The sequence below is a fragment of the Canis lupus genome, chromosome 3, assembly GCF_003254725.2.
Source record: "Canis lupus dingo isolate Sandy chromosome 3, ASM325472v2, whole genome shotgun sequence".
Lineage (NCBI taxonomy): Eukaryota > Metazoa > Chordata > Mammalia > Carnivora > Canidae > Canis > Canis lupus.
Genome location: NC_064245.1, coordinates 15,131,001 through 15,144,950, shown reverse-complemented (window position 1 = coordinate 15,144,950; position 13,950 = coordinate 15,131,001). Strand labels below are relative to the sequence as shown.

The 13,950-nt window shown below is 34.9% G+C and overlaps 1 protein-coding gene across 3 annotated transcripts in view; it reads right to left on the bottom strand.

The window, feature by feature from the left end:
• Nucleotides 1–2,080: 2,080 nt before the first annotated feature.
• KIAA0825 (KIAA0825 ortholog) overlaps nt 2,081–13,950 on the bottom strand; it is a 388,625-nt gene continuing 376,755 nt past the window's right edge. For all 3 annotated transcript variants that reach the window (XM_025437175.3, XM_025437176.3, XM_049108230.1), the window contains one exon: nt 2,081–4,849. In XM_025437175.3, coding sequence (XP_025292960.3) covers nt 4,732–4,849 — 118 coding nt within the window. In that variant the 3' untranslated portion in view covers nt 2,081–4,731. The remainder of the gene's footprint in view (nt 4,850–13,950) is intronic.

Genomic DNA, 13,950 nt, shown 5'->3' with positions numbered 1-13,950 from the left:
CAATCTTTCCTACCTGCTTTGATGTGGTGGGTTTTTTTTTTTTTTTTTTTTTTTTTCCAGTTGTCTTACGTATAGCTGTTGCTTCGCTAGTATTTTTTTTTTTTTTTTTTTGCTTCGCTAGTATTTAGGGTTTTTTTACAGAGGGAATTGTTCCACGTGTAGAGCTTTAGTTTCAGTGTGTCCATGAGAGGAAGTCAAGATCTTTCTATATTGCCATCTTGAACTAGAACCTCACTGTGCATCTTTATTTAAGATCTGGGTCAGTTTCTTCACATTTCCATAATTCCTTTTCTTATTATCTAAAACAGGGCTCTCAATACAAATCTCAATAGGGGCTTAGAAGGATTTAATTGGCTATGTTTTATAGAGTCTTTGGCATACAGCCTGGTTTACTGTAGCTGCTTGATAAAATGGCAATAAAAATTAAGTGCTGGCTCTTTATACTGAGTCCAGTGCTCCTTCCACTTCTCAATATAGTTATCCTCATAAAGGATATTTCAGCGCCTAAATCCCAATGTATGGTGGATAGACTCCAGAGTGGTTCCCATCAGCCTCACCTCCTTGCGTTCATACCATTCTGTGATCCCTTCTCCTGAGCACGGGCTAGATGAGTGATTTGCTTTTGACCATTAGAATTTCTTAAAGGGTGATGTAATGTGTATGGTGTGTGTGATTACCTTACATACAGTTGTAACATTGACCTTGCAAGTAAATTCTTTGTCCCTTACTGACTTTGAGGAAGCAAGAGGCCATTTTGGGAAGATGCACATGGCAAGTAACTGAGGTCATGAGTCTGATAGCCTGCAGGGTAATGAATGTTGTCTACAACCATGTGCACTTTGAAGTGAATCCTTCCCCAGTTGAGCCTCTGATGAGACTACAGCTCTGGCTGATATTTTCAATGTAGCTGTGTAATGTCCTAAACCATGCCCAAATACTTGACATACAGAGACTGTGAAATAATGTGTATTTTTTTAAGCTGCTAAATTCTGTCAGTAATTTTGTGCATAGGTAACTAGTACAGATCTTTAATTGTGCAAATAATTATATTTTGAAAGGAAAAGTGTTCTATAAAGTTCTGAATTATTTAAATTCTAGAGAAACCGAGTTTACGGCCTTATTGATGGTACTGTTGAAAACATTTCTCAAAGGTACAGCAGATAGTTTTTGTCATTGTGTGGAATAATAGCTGATGCTGAATATACTGGTCTCATAGTTGCCTATTAAAATTTAAGAGCTTTTAGGCATCTTGTTAAGAATATTTTGCAGTGGAATTTCTACATACAGAAGTTTGGGGGAGTGTGTGTGTGTATGTGTGTGTGTGTGGTAAAAAGCATGTAACATAAAATCTACATCTTAACCTTTTTTAAGTGTATAGTTAAGTATATTCACCATGTTGTAAAACAGAGATCCAGAACTTTTCTGTCTTGTAAAACTGAAACTCTGTACTTATTATACAACTCTTTTCCCTGGCCCCATTCTACTTTCTGTCTCTATGAATTTGACTAGTTTAGCTACCCCATGTCAGAGGAACCATACATGCTTTGTCGTTTTCTGATTGTCTTATTTCATTTAACATAATGTCCTCAAAGTTCATCCATGTTGTAGCACGTAACAAGATTTTTTTCCTGTTGAAGTCTGAATATAGTTTTTTAAAGATTTTATTTATTTATTCGTGAGAGATACAGAGAAGTAGAGACATAGGTAGAGGGAGAAGCATGCTCCCTACAGGGAGACTCATGTGGGACTCGATCTCAGGACCCCAGGATCATGACCTGAGCCACAGGCAGATGTCCAACTACTGAGCCACCCAAGTGCCTCTACTTTTAAAATATTTTTAATTATGAAATATTTCAAGCATAATGAAAAGTAAAAAAAAATTCTTAAAGATTTTTTATAATGAGAAATGCTAATTACAAACAGCCTGAAGCTCTGTGACTCAGAAATATATGAAATGGAATAATAGAATACTTTGAGTAAGCACATATTAGTAAATAAGTTATTTATTTTTCATATTTCTTGCTAGATAATTCTATAAAGAATATTTGGTAGAGATAACAAATGCAAAATATCTGAAATCTACGTTATCATCTAAATTTTATTAAAAATTAGTTCATACTGTTTCACATAGTAACTGATAAACCAATAATAAAAGAGATACATCTTTATAATTACATAAAAATAGAGTTAAACAGAACACAGAAGGAAGATAATATTTTTGTAATAAGCATATTGGGACTTATAAAGTATTAGGCTTTATTCCTGTTGTTAACTTACACAAATGCAAAATAAACATGAGGAAGAATAATCATTTTGAAATACCATTCTTATTATACTTTAAGAAACATGTTAAGTATAAAGTCAAAATGATCTGATAAATCACTGTCTTATCATTTAATATATCCAGTTATAAATTTTATTCCACTTACAGCTGCAATAATTTCACTAAGGAAATATAGAAGAGAATTCATCTGGGAGCACCTGGGTGGCTCAGTTGGTTAAGTGACTGATTCTTGATTTTAGCTCAGGTCATGATCTCAGGGTCATGTGTGAGCCCCATATCAAGCTGTGTGCTGGGCCTAGAGCCTGCTTGAGATTCCTCTGCACCACCCTACCACTCACTCACTGTCTCTCTCTCTCAAAAAAAAAAAAAAAAGAAGAAAATTCATCCACAAGCTTTTCTGTTTTTCACTTTTCTTCCAGCTATTTCATTCTCCCCTTAGTATTCTAATTTCCTTTCAAATGGAGCCATAGAGATATTTTTTTCTAGAGGAAATAAGTCAGCCACTTTTCAGGATTACTATAAAAATGTTTACATTCAATTAAAAGTGTTAAAAAGATGATCTTTAGATCTACTGGAAGACAAAGAACCCAAATATGAAATCTCTTACTTTATAAGATCATTTAGTTTATTGGCTCAGTTTATTCTTATTTTGACTTTCTATTTTAATGTCCATTCTAATAAAATATAGTATACAGTTTTATGCAGACCATCACAAAGCTGAAGTAAGAAAGTCATGTTGTCTTAAATTGATTATCATAGTAACTGTTTATAGGTAAGTTCATTTCTCATAAAAATTTACCATTTTAAAATGGTCTGTATAGAATTTTTATATAATTTATTTTAGGGAGAGAGCAAGTATGAGTGGGGTGAGGGGCAGAGGGCAAGGAGAGGAAGAAAATCTCAAGCAGACTCTGCACTAAGTGTGGAGCCAGAGGCAGGGCTCGATCTCACAACCCTGAGATCAAGACCTGAGCTGAAACCAAGAATCAGACACTTTAACCCACTGTGCCACTCAGGCACCCCAGTCTGTATAGAATTTTTAGAAATTATTTCAACCATGTCTCAAAACGCTTGGTTCATGATTATACTGACCAACAAAAATACATTTTTTAGAAATAAAATGTGTTACTCGGTAGGCAGCTAGCTACATGGCCATTTATATGTTTTTATGTAGGAAATAATGCAAGAGATTTTCTAAGGTGGCCTCCTCTGCACTCTAAGCTTTTACTTTTTGAAAAATGCATAAGTACTTTCCTTTGGAAATTATGTAGCCTACACATATTTTATAAAAATCACAGAATGTGGGAACATGGACAATCTGAGTATATCAGAAACATGATGTTCAATATCATATGGTCTAAAATAGATAAGGCTTCTCCCAGATATCACATAAGGTTGCTAAACAGTTGAATTGTCTTTGTTGTCTTCTTTCATTCAAACAATTGTGTTTATTAATTGCCCACTACATGAGTAACTCTGTAGCAGGTGTTTGGGGAGAGTATGGAATCCTTTAAAAAGGGAGACTTCATATTATAAGCCCTTTGAGGTCTTTATAATCTAATACCATGCACTAATAGTAAGGATATAGTAAATAATACTTGACATAGAGGGCACTAGAACACATTCCATTTCCTGTGCGTGTGTGTGTTGTGTGTGTGAATGTAATAGAAATAAGAGAAGTAACAGAAACTACAGGATTGTTGGAATGAGTTTTGAATGTTATTTTGGAAGAAAGATGCTTTCTGACTGGGAAAAATGGTAAGCATTTGGCTTGAACCAAGAGGATGACAAGCAGTTGCCTGAATAAGGAGACATTGGGTGTAGGATGTGAAAGCATATGACTGAAGGTTTGAATGTGATGTTTGAAAAACCACTATAGGGAGAGATAGAACTAAAGTTACTCTTCAGGAAAATGTTTTTGTGGTTATGATTAAGATAAACTGCATGAGGAAGAGGCTTTGGGAAAGGAGGTTGGTACATTTGTGGGTTTTAAAAGTGACTAACACCTGAACTTGGGCTACAGCTATAAAATTAAATTGAAATTTTCAAGATGACCCTCAAGGGGCTATGTTACTCCATTCAACTTAACATCCAAATGCTGTATTTAAAAATCCTTAGGGAAAAGATTTCCAAACATTTTGTCTGTTGTCATAGATACTTCAAGACTAAGAAGAAGAAAAAATAATTCAAAGGGAACACGAGATGGCAGCAGTTATATCATATAAAGAGAACAACTGAGGAAAGAAAAACATTTGAAATTATTTTTAAAGTAAAAAATATGTAGCACTTTATTCCTTATGTGGTGTATTCCTTTTCATTTCAGAGATTACTCAGTTATTGGTTTCATGCTTCACAGCACATCTGAGGTTCATTCCGACTGTAGTAAAAATCCTACTCTATTACATGTGATTATTTCCTAAAATAAAGCTGTTGCTGTTTTCTGCAGATTATGGTTCCTCTGTGTTATCTGAGGCAGAAGAGTTCTGGATGGTGCAAAATTGTTTTAAATGTTCCAGCATTGCTTTTTCTTCCTCTTCTAGTCTTTCATCCTTTCTCATTTCCCATCTAAAAGAAAAAAAATCACATCTTAGTATTTTTGCAACTTCCAAACTATAGTCAACACTCAGTTATTCAAGGCTTGAATATTTGTAGTCATTGGTTTACTGAGGCATCTGTTTCTCCTTGTTTATTCTTTTACTGACTCCCTCTCGGGCACCAAATTTCACTGGCACTGCTCCTGCAGAATGAGCCAGAAAAATGGGAAAGTGGAGTCAAACCAGTTCCACTCCAGAGTAAAGTTTTAAAGTATTGTTTTAAATGTGCTAATTTTAAAAACGTATATGCCTTACTAGGATGGATATACATGCATATAAATAAAACCTACAATTAGCAATTAGTAAGTATATATTTTGTATAGTATTCTTCCTCACTGATTAGCTTATCAGTGACTTTAAGTTGCAGAGAGATTTGCCAGGAAGACTAGAGCAGCAAGAAGAGTATCAAACTAAACTGAATATACCTTAAACGCAGGTCAGTCTATTCCTAGAAATAAAATCACATTTGAAGTAATCAAGTTAAAATGACCCAAGAAAAGTAGCAAATTGCTAGCAAAATTCCATAGGGAATTGGCTAAAAAAGAGAGATTAAATACCCTAATTTTGGGTGATAGGGAGATATTTAACAAAGTGTTAGAATATGGAAGTGTTTATTAATATAATCTTTAAAGAGCACAATAACCCAAGTATGGTTAACTCCTCCTTCTCTGTCCTCTCTCATATCTGCCACTTCCTCAGGCCTGGCCAAGGCACACTTGACCAAGCAATCAAACACTGAATCATCTACATATATTTTTTCTCTTCTTCACTCCTAATTCTACAACCCCAAAGACATTCACCATCATATACTGTTACTAAAGGATATTAAATGCAATGTTTCAATACTAAAAATATATATCCTAAAAGACCCTCAGTTATAAGGGGTTAAGATTTCTAACAACAAGCAAGGAGCTGTTCACTGAATGTTTCCAGAAGCCCACTATTTTATTACAGTCAGAACTCCTGGATAAGAGTCTATCGTACATGAAGAAAGTATATGGAGTTTGTAGTAGGATCTTTCTGGTTTTCTTCACTGAAAAGAAAGCAGAGAGAGGCATCGCATTTTACGTAGGAAACTACTATTAGGATCCTTGTTCCCACACACAGGTTTTCTTGGGAGTATTGATCTGCTATGCTCTGACCAGCCATGGCAGGTGGTTTATATAAAGAAAGAGGAAGGAAGAGTGGAGAATAAGAGGGTATTATCTGAGAGATTAGACTTCGGTTTAATTTACATTTCTTCATCATTGTCTGCCTAGGATTCTCATTTCCTAGCCCCAACCCTGGCTGAATCTAAAAACCGTTATTTATGGTTGTCTTAATTTCTCTATATGTTCTCATATGGTCAGAGTTAGGTCATTAGTCATATAGGTTTTAATAACAACTTTAAGGATAAAGAGATTTTTCATCACTACACTGCTCAGTCAGGTGATGAGCCCTTCTCCTTTGGAAAGTATTTTTAAATTTAAAATTTAGTCCATAAGGTTACCTTCTACTGTTTTCATGGAATTTTAAAGATTAAAAACTATCATTACCTATTTTATATAGGTGAACTTGGGCATCATTCATTTGCATCTTGATTGAATTCCTTCCAAGCAGGAAAATATTAATAACAGAAAATACTTATATAGTAATATGTCTTAGGCATTGTTTTAAAAAGTTGACGTATCACTCTTTAAACCTGTACTAGAAAATGTTGTTATTCCCATTCTACAGAGAAGTAAACTGAGGTACACAATGTTAAAATGTCACTAGTCCAAGTATCCTTAAGAGTGACATCAGGGAGTCAGGCTCTATAGTATGTACTTAAAATGCAACAATCAATATGTTTAAAACCATTTACACATATCATTAATTAATGTTAAAAGTAGGTTGAATACTTTATTTCCAGAAAAATGTTGCCTAAATTGAACTATATATTTAAAAAAACTCTCTAAAATTAATATAGATACATGAAATACAAACATGAAAAATTAAGTTTACCTTTTTTATTCCATGGAAAGGTGCTAATATTGTACTAAGTAAATGAATTATTTTATGAATGTCAACAGAACAAAATATGTAATATGCATATAAATATTTTGATCATTGTCTCCTTGTGAAAATTGAAAGCATGATCTCTGCCTCATTTAAATATCTGTATAATTAATGTAATTTAAATGTATTGTATACATAATAGAATCCAAGATAAGGATTTTGAAGCTTCATGAGAATTGTAGAACCTCACACAGTATAATTGAGCTGTTAGTAATTAATGATATTAGGCAACCTAATTTATTTACCACAGCCTTCTTATAGTTGCTTTGTGCTTAATAAGAAGAAATCAACTCATATAAGAAATTTTGACAAAGGTATAAAAATAATATTAAAACTACATTTTCTCTAATAATTTTACATTATTGAATAAAACATTAGAGATTTGAAATGTATGTTTATTTACCTCAAGCACGTTTTATTTCAAATCTATGATTTTTTTGAAGATTGACATCATATTAATTTCAGGAGTACAGCATATTGGTTTCATATTTATATACATTACGAAATGACCACCAGGATGTCTATAGTTACCACCTACCACCATACAAGACTGTTATAATACTGTCAACTATATACCTTGTACTGTAAATTCATCTTGAATTTTTCCATGGCTTATTTTATAACTGGAAGATCATATCTTAATCTCTTTCAGTTATTTCATCAGTCCCTGCATCCGCCTCCCTTCTGGCAACCATGTTTGTTTTCTGTATCTATGAGTCTGTTTCAGTTTTGTTCATTTGTTTTTCTTTTTAAGTTCCACATGTAAGTGAAACCATATGATATTTGTCTTTCTCTGACTTATTTCATTTACCATAAAACCATCTAGGTAACATCCATGTTGTGGCAAATGGCAGGAATTCATTTTTTTTAACGGCTGAATAATGTTTCACTGTATGTATTACCACATCTTTATCCATTTGATCTATCTCTGGACACTTAGGTTGCTTCCATATCTTGGCTACTGTAAATAATGCTAGTGTTTTTGTTTTTTTCCAGATAATACCCAGAAGTGGAATTTATGGAACATATAGTTCTATTTCAAACTTTTTAAGAAACCTCCACCATACTGCTTATCACAGTGACTTCACAGTTTACATTTCCACCAACACTGCAAAAGGATTCTCTCTTCCACATTCTTGTCAACATTTGTTATTGCTGGTCTTTTTGATAATAGCCATTTTGACAGGTGTGAGATGACATCTCATTGTGCTTTTGATTGCATTTCCCTGATGATTAGTGATGTTGAGTATATTTCCATGTGCCTGTTGGTCATCTGTATATGTTTGGGAAAATGTGTATTCAATCCTCTACTCATTTCTTAATCAGAGTTTGCTTTTCTGTTACTGGGTTTTGAGGGTACTTTAATATATTGAATATCAATTCCTATTGGAGACATTGCTTTCAAGTATCTTCTCCCATTCAGTAGGTTGCCCCCTCTTGGTTTTAGTTTGATGTAGTGCCATTTTTCTTTTAAGGTTTTCTTTTTAAAATTAGGGTAATCTCTATAACCCCAAGATCAAGTCACATGCTCTTCAATCTGAGCCAGCTAGGTGCCCCAAGTAGTGCCATTTTGAAATTTTTGCTTTTGCTATCCTTGTCTGAGGAGACTGATCAAAAAAAATACTGCTAAGACACATATCAGGGAGCTTACTGCCTACATATTCTTCTGAGAGTTTTATGGTTTTATATCTTACACTTAAGTCTTTTATCCATTTTAGATTTATTTTTGTATATGGTGTTAGAAAGTGGTCCAATTTCATTGTTTTGCGTGTAGCTGTTCCTGGTTTCCAACACCATTATTGAAGAGATCTTCTTTTCCCCATTGTGTATTCTTGTTTCTTTGTCATAGAGTGACCATATAAGCATGGGTTAATTTCTGGGATGTCTGTTCTTTTGCATTGATTTGTCTCTCTCTCTTCCCAGTATCATATTGTTTTGATTACTAAACCTTTGTAGTCTAGTTTGAATTAAAGAGCATGGTACCTCCAGATATTCTCAAGATTGCTATGGCTACTTGGGGTCTTTTACGGTTACATATAAATATTAGGGATTATTTATTCTTATTTGAAAAAATGCCATTGGTATTTTAATAGGGATTGCACTGAATCTGTAGATTGCTTTAGGTAGTATGGACATTTTAACAATATCACTCATTCTAATCTGTGAACATGGTATATCTACTTGTTTATATTCTCTTCAGTTTCTTTCATCAATGTCAGAATACAGTATTTTCACTTCTTTGTTTAAATTTATTCCTAGGCATTTTACTCTTCTTGATGCAGTTGTAAATGGGATTGATTTCTTCTTTTTCTTACAGTTTATACTTACTATTTGGGCTTTAACAGAGAATGTTTGTCAAACACTGTTCTAGAGCAGTGATTCTACCGGGGTGGCACTGTCTCCCTATGGGGAAATGTGGAAAGCATTTTTGGTTGACATTGTCTAGAGAGTGCTTCCATGATCCAAGGAAGAGAGATGGTAAACATCTTTAATGTACGGCAATCCCAAACATTAAAGAGTTTGTCTTCCCAAAATGTCAATAACATTATTGCTCCAAAACATGCTCTAGAATCTCCAAAATACTGTTGGAACATCCCTATCTAATTTGTGGTTTTAATTGAAATGGTTTTAGTGTTTCACAGTTTATAATACTGTTTGCTAAAGAGTGGAAGTTTAGAAGCCAGGTGATGGATTTGAATCACTTACAAACCATGTGGCTTTGGGCAAGCCAGATAAACTGTGCCTCAGTTTCCTTATCAATAAAATGAGAATGATAACAGTGCATGCTTCAAAGAGTTGCAGTCAGGATAGTCAGGATGATGGGACTAAATATACCTAAATAGTATATGCTTCATAGCAAACACTCAATGAGTGATAACTATTCTTATTTTGGCATATGGATTAAAGTTGCATATAGCCAAAGTCCTAATTAGTGTGTCTTAAACAAATAGAGGGTATTTTCCTCACATCACAAGAAATCCAGAGGTAGGTGACTACCATTATGGGTTACATAGCTTGCTAACACCAGAGCTATGTCTCTGTGGTTCCTTTGTCCTTTACCTTATGGTTCCAAAATTGTTGCAGCTTCAATATCCTGTCCTTGTTTTGAGTCTGGGGGAGAAAGGAGGAAGGGACATGCCAGCATTTCCTGTCCCATTTTAGCAGGGAACTAAAATCTTTCCTAAATTCCTCTCAGTAGTACTGGATCCATACTGTGTAGGTCTGAATCCTGACTCTGCCTTTTCCTAGCTGTGTGGCATTAGGCAAATTTCTGAATCTCTCCATGCCTCAGTTTTCTATATGCAAAACAAGAGGATGCTAATGGTTTATATGTTAGTGTATTATTATAAATAGTGAGCTATGGATTCATAAAATGTTGGTTTTATGTTATGAGACTACTTCTTTCAAGTGCCTTCCCCAGAGCTCTTGCCTCAATGTTCCTCTTCAGCCCTGTGCCTTTACATTGTTTTATCAGATAAATAGGTAAAATGAAGTTAGTGTTACGATGGTTTTTACCCAGTGTTCAGTTACACATTTCTGTGATCATATTGTTCCTATCTTTCATGAGGGAGATGTTTCATGCTAGTTCTCTCTGCTCAGCCTACCTGATCATCGCTGTTTTTGTTTTCCTGTAAACCCTTTGTTGTGTTTTTCAAATACAGTCTATAATAATGGCATTCGATCATATTATTGGCATTTCTCCTGAAATGCCAACAAAATACTTGAAAATAAAAATGAAATCTGAAAAAGCCTCCTAACTTAATGTTATTATTAAACATTTATATAGTACTTTATATTTACAAAGTGCTTTACAATTATTTATTAATCGTACTGTTAAACAACATTAACCATCTGGACAAATTAATGACTTCAAATTGTCCTACCAGTTGGTAGCTCAGGAGTGAAAAATGAAGTCATATTGAATTTTTTCCTCATTGAACAAACTGTTTTGTCCTTCTATCTTCTGCACAACGTAGTGCAAATGTCTTCAAAGGGAGATATTTGAAATCAGAAGGAAAAGGATGTCTCTGTTCTTTTCTTCCAATTGTCCTATAAATATGTCCCCACCCCCACCCCCTGCCATTTATACTAGACCTTCTACACGGAAGAGAAGTCTTCTCCTCTCCCTTGGAAAGCCCCACATCTGCTCCCACATATTCAGCTGTTTTTTCCACATCTGTATTTCAGTACCTTTAAACTTTGTTTTTGTTTCAGGCTCTCTAAATTCAACCTTTTGATGGTCATTTTCACTCCTACTCCAATTATATTCAAAATTCAGATTTTTTTAAAATATAGTTTAAAAAATTATTAAAACTGACCATTACTGTCACACTCCAAAGCAGAGTCTGACTTCAAAAAGTACCGTGCACTTGCACTCCCATCCTGTCCACATAGTCACCATTAAAGGATAATTTATTCTGCAGTCACTTTCACATTCATCTCTTTGCCATCAGTCCACAGTTCAGGTGCTATGATAATGTGATTTATAATAAGAAATATGTATTTGGTCTCCATCCCAGTTTCTCATATAGAGCTCCTAAAACTTTTGGAATTTGCTGTGATGAGAACTATAAAAGTGCCTTTTGTTATGTTAATGAAGTGATTTTTGGAAAACATTTGTTTGAGGAATGGTTACTAGTGGAGCCAACCATGTGATTAGACAGTTGGAATATCCATTACTCCTCTAACCTCTAGAGAGGTAAGAGGGGTTAGTTCCAATGGCCAGTGGTTAGTCAGTCATGCCTATGTAATGAAACCTCCATAAAAACCCAAAAGGACAGGGTTCAGAGAATTTGGAATGGTGAACATATGGAAATTTGGGGCGAGTAACATGCTGGGAGAGAGTATGGCAGCTCTGTGCTCTTCCTCATGCCTTACCCCGTGCATCTCTTCCATGTGGTTGTTCCTGAGTTATATCCTTTTATAATAAAATGGTCCTCTAGTAAGTAAACTATTTCTCTGAGTTTTGTGGGCTGCTTTAGCAAATTCTGAAATCCAAAGAGGGGTTCAGTGGAACCTCCGTACTATAGTACTTTCAGTCAGAAGTACAGGTGACAGGAGTGCTTAAGTGGCTCAGTCGGTAAAGCATCCAACTCCTGATTTTGGCTCAGATCATGATCTCAGGGTCATGAGGCTGAGCCCTGTGTCTGGCTCTGCACTCAGCGCTGGAGTCTACTTGTCAGTCTCCCTCTGCTTCTCCGACACCTCCTTTTCTCTTAAATAAAAAATCTTAAAAAACAGAAAAGATTAAGTACGGGTGACAACCTGCGTACTGACATCTGAAATGGAGCAGTAGAAGGCAGTTTTAAGGAATGAGTCCTTAACCTGTAAGATCTACTGCCATCTCCAGATAGAGTCTCAGAATTGATTAATTATAGGACTCCTTTCTTGGTTTCAGAGAATTGCTTAGTGATATGGGAAAAATGCCCTCCACACCTTGGAGTTGTGTGCAGAGTCATAGGTGCTTATGATTTTATTTCTTGAACAGTACAATATTCTCCAGATATTCATCACTCAAGCCTCATACCACTGCAACACCAAACCTACAATGACTGCCCTGACAAGAGAGTTTTAAGTCTTAATGCTATAGCTTGGTGGTAGTACTGTTTGCCTATCATTATCTATCCTCAGGGTGAAAAAGATTTATTGCCTCTGCTTTATGTTGTCCCATGTGCATGGGTCTACTTTTGCTGTTCTACTCACCTAAAATGCCTTTCCATATACCCCAAACCTGCTCATTCTTCAGACCCAGTCCACATCCTATCTTTTTCATGATATCCGTCCCTACTACCCAAACCAACATGATTGTTCTTCTGAGTCCTGTAGTGTCTAATGTGAGTACTATTTTGGTCACTTAACTACATATTGCTTTGTTACCTCTCTTCTGTTACTTTTTTAAGCTGTTATTTTATTACACTGTGTTTTTTAGGGTTTTCACATGTATCTTTTTATTCTTTTGAGGAAGACTTTTTTTAAAACATTTTATTTTGAGAGAGAGAGAGAGAGATCACAAGCAGGGGGGAAGAGCAGGGAGAGAAGCAGACTCCCCATTGAACAGGGAGCCCAATGTGGGACTTGGTCCCAGGACCCTGGGATCATAACCTGAGCCAAAGGCAGATGCTTAACCGACCCAGGTGCCCTTTGAGGAAGACTTTTAATTATCTGTATCGTTTATTCCAAATACTTTATTTTAAACAATATATTCCAAATAACAACATAGTGCTCTGTATACTTTACTTTGTATAAAGCTCTCACAAAATATCTGTTAACTTAAATGTATTAGAAGCTTAAATATTCTATTACTCTTAGGTAGACTGAATAAAAAATTACCTTTAACCACCACACTATCACAATGGATAGTAGTTGGTATTTCAAGTAAATGTTGTTAAATTGTTATTTGTATGAATGATAAAAATAAGGACTCGTTGAGCCTTAAAATTAGGCTCCTCAATTCTTCGTTCTACATCACTAGTTGATTCTTGAGGTGTTACATTGAAATGATCATGCCGAAAGACAACAAAGTCCTATAAGTTCGTTCATTTACCCATTTCATATCCTTTTCAAAGAATGTGATGGCAGTCTGAACAAGACATTCATGTTATTTGGTAACATTTGGTAACTTCATGCTATTTGGTATCTAGTGTTTTTGACTAATGTAAAATGTAAAAAGTTTTAAAACAAGGTTTGGTTAGCAAACGACTTCATTTACATCATGTTCTACATGGAATAAATTCTCTTATTCCATGTGGCCATCAGCTATTTAAACACTTAAATTTCGGTGATGTGACATCATGTGTGATCCCAATAAGCCTTACTTTGACTTTCTGTATAATGAAGTTATAAACATCATTTCCTTGGTCTCATTTGCGTCTCTGGTTGTTTTGCTTCTCTCATTAGTTTAGAAGCTCCTCAAAAGCTTATCACAGGATTGTACTAAAGCAGTTCTGTCATTTTAGCTCCCATGAAGTTATTATAGTTAATTCTTAGAAATTATACAGGCCATTAAAGCTCTGATAGTCACCAGTATAAATCACT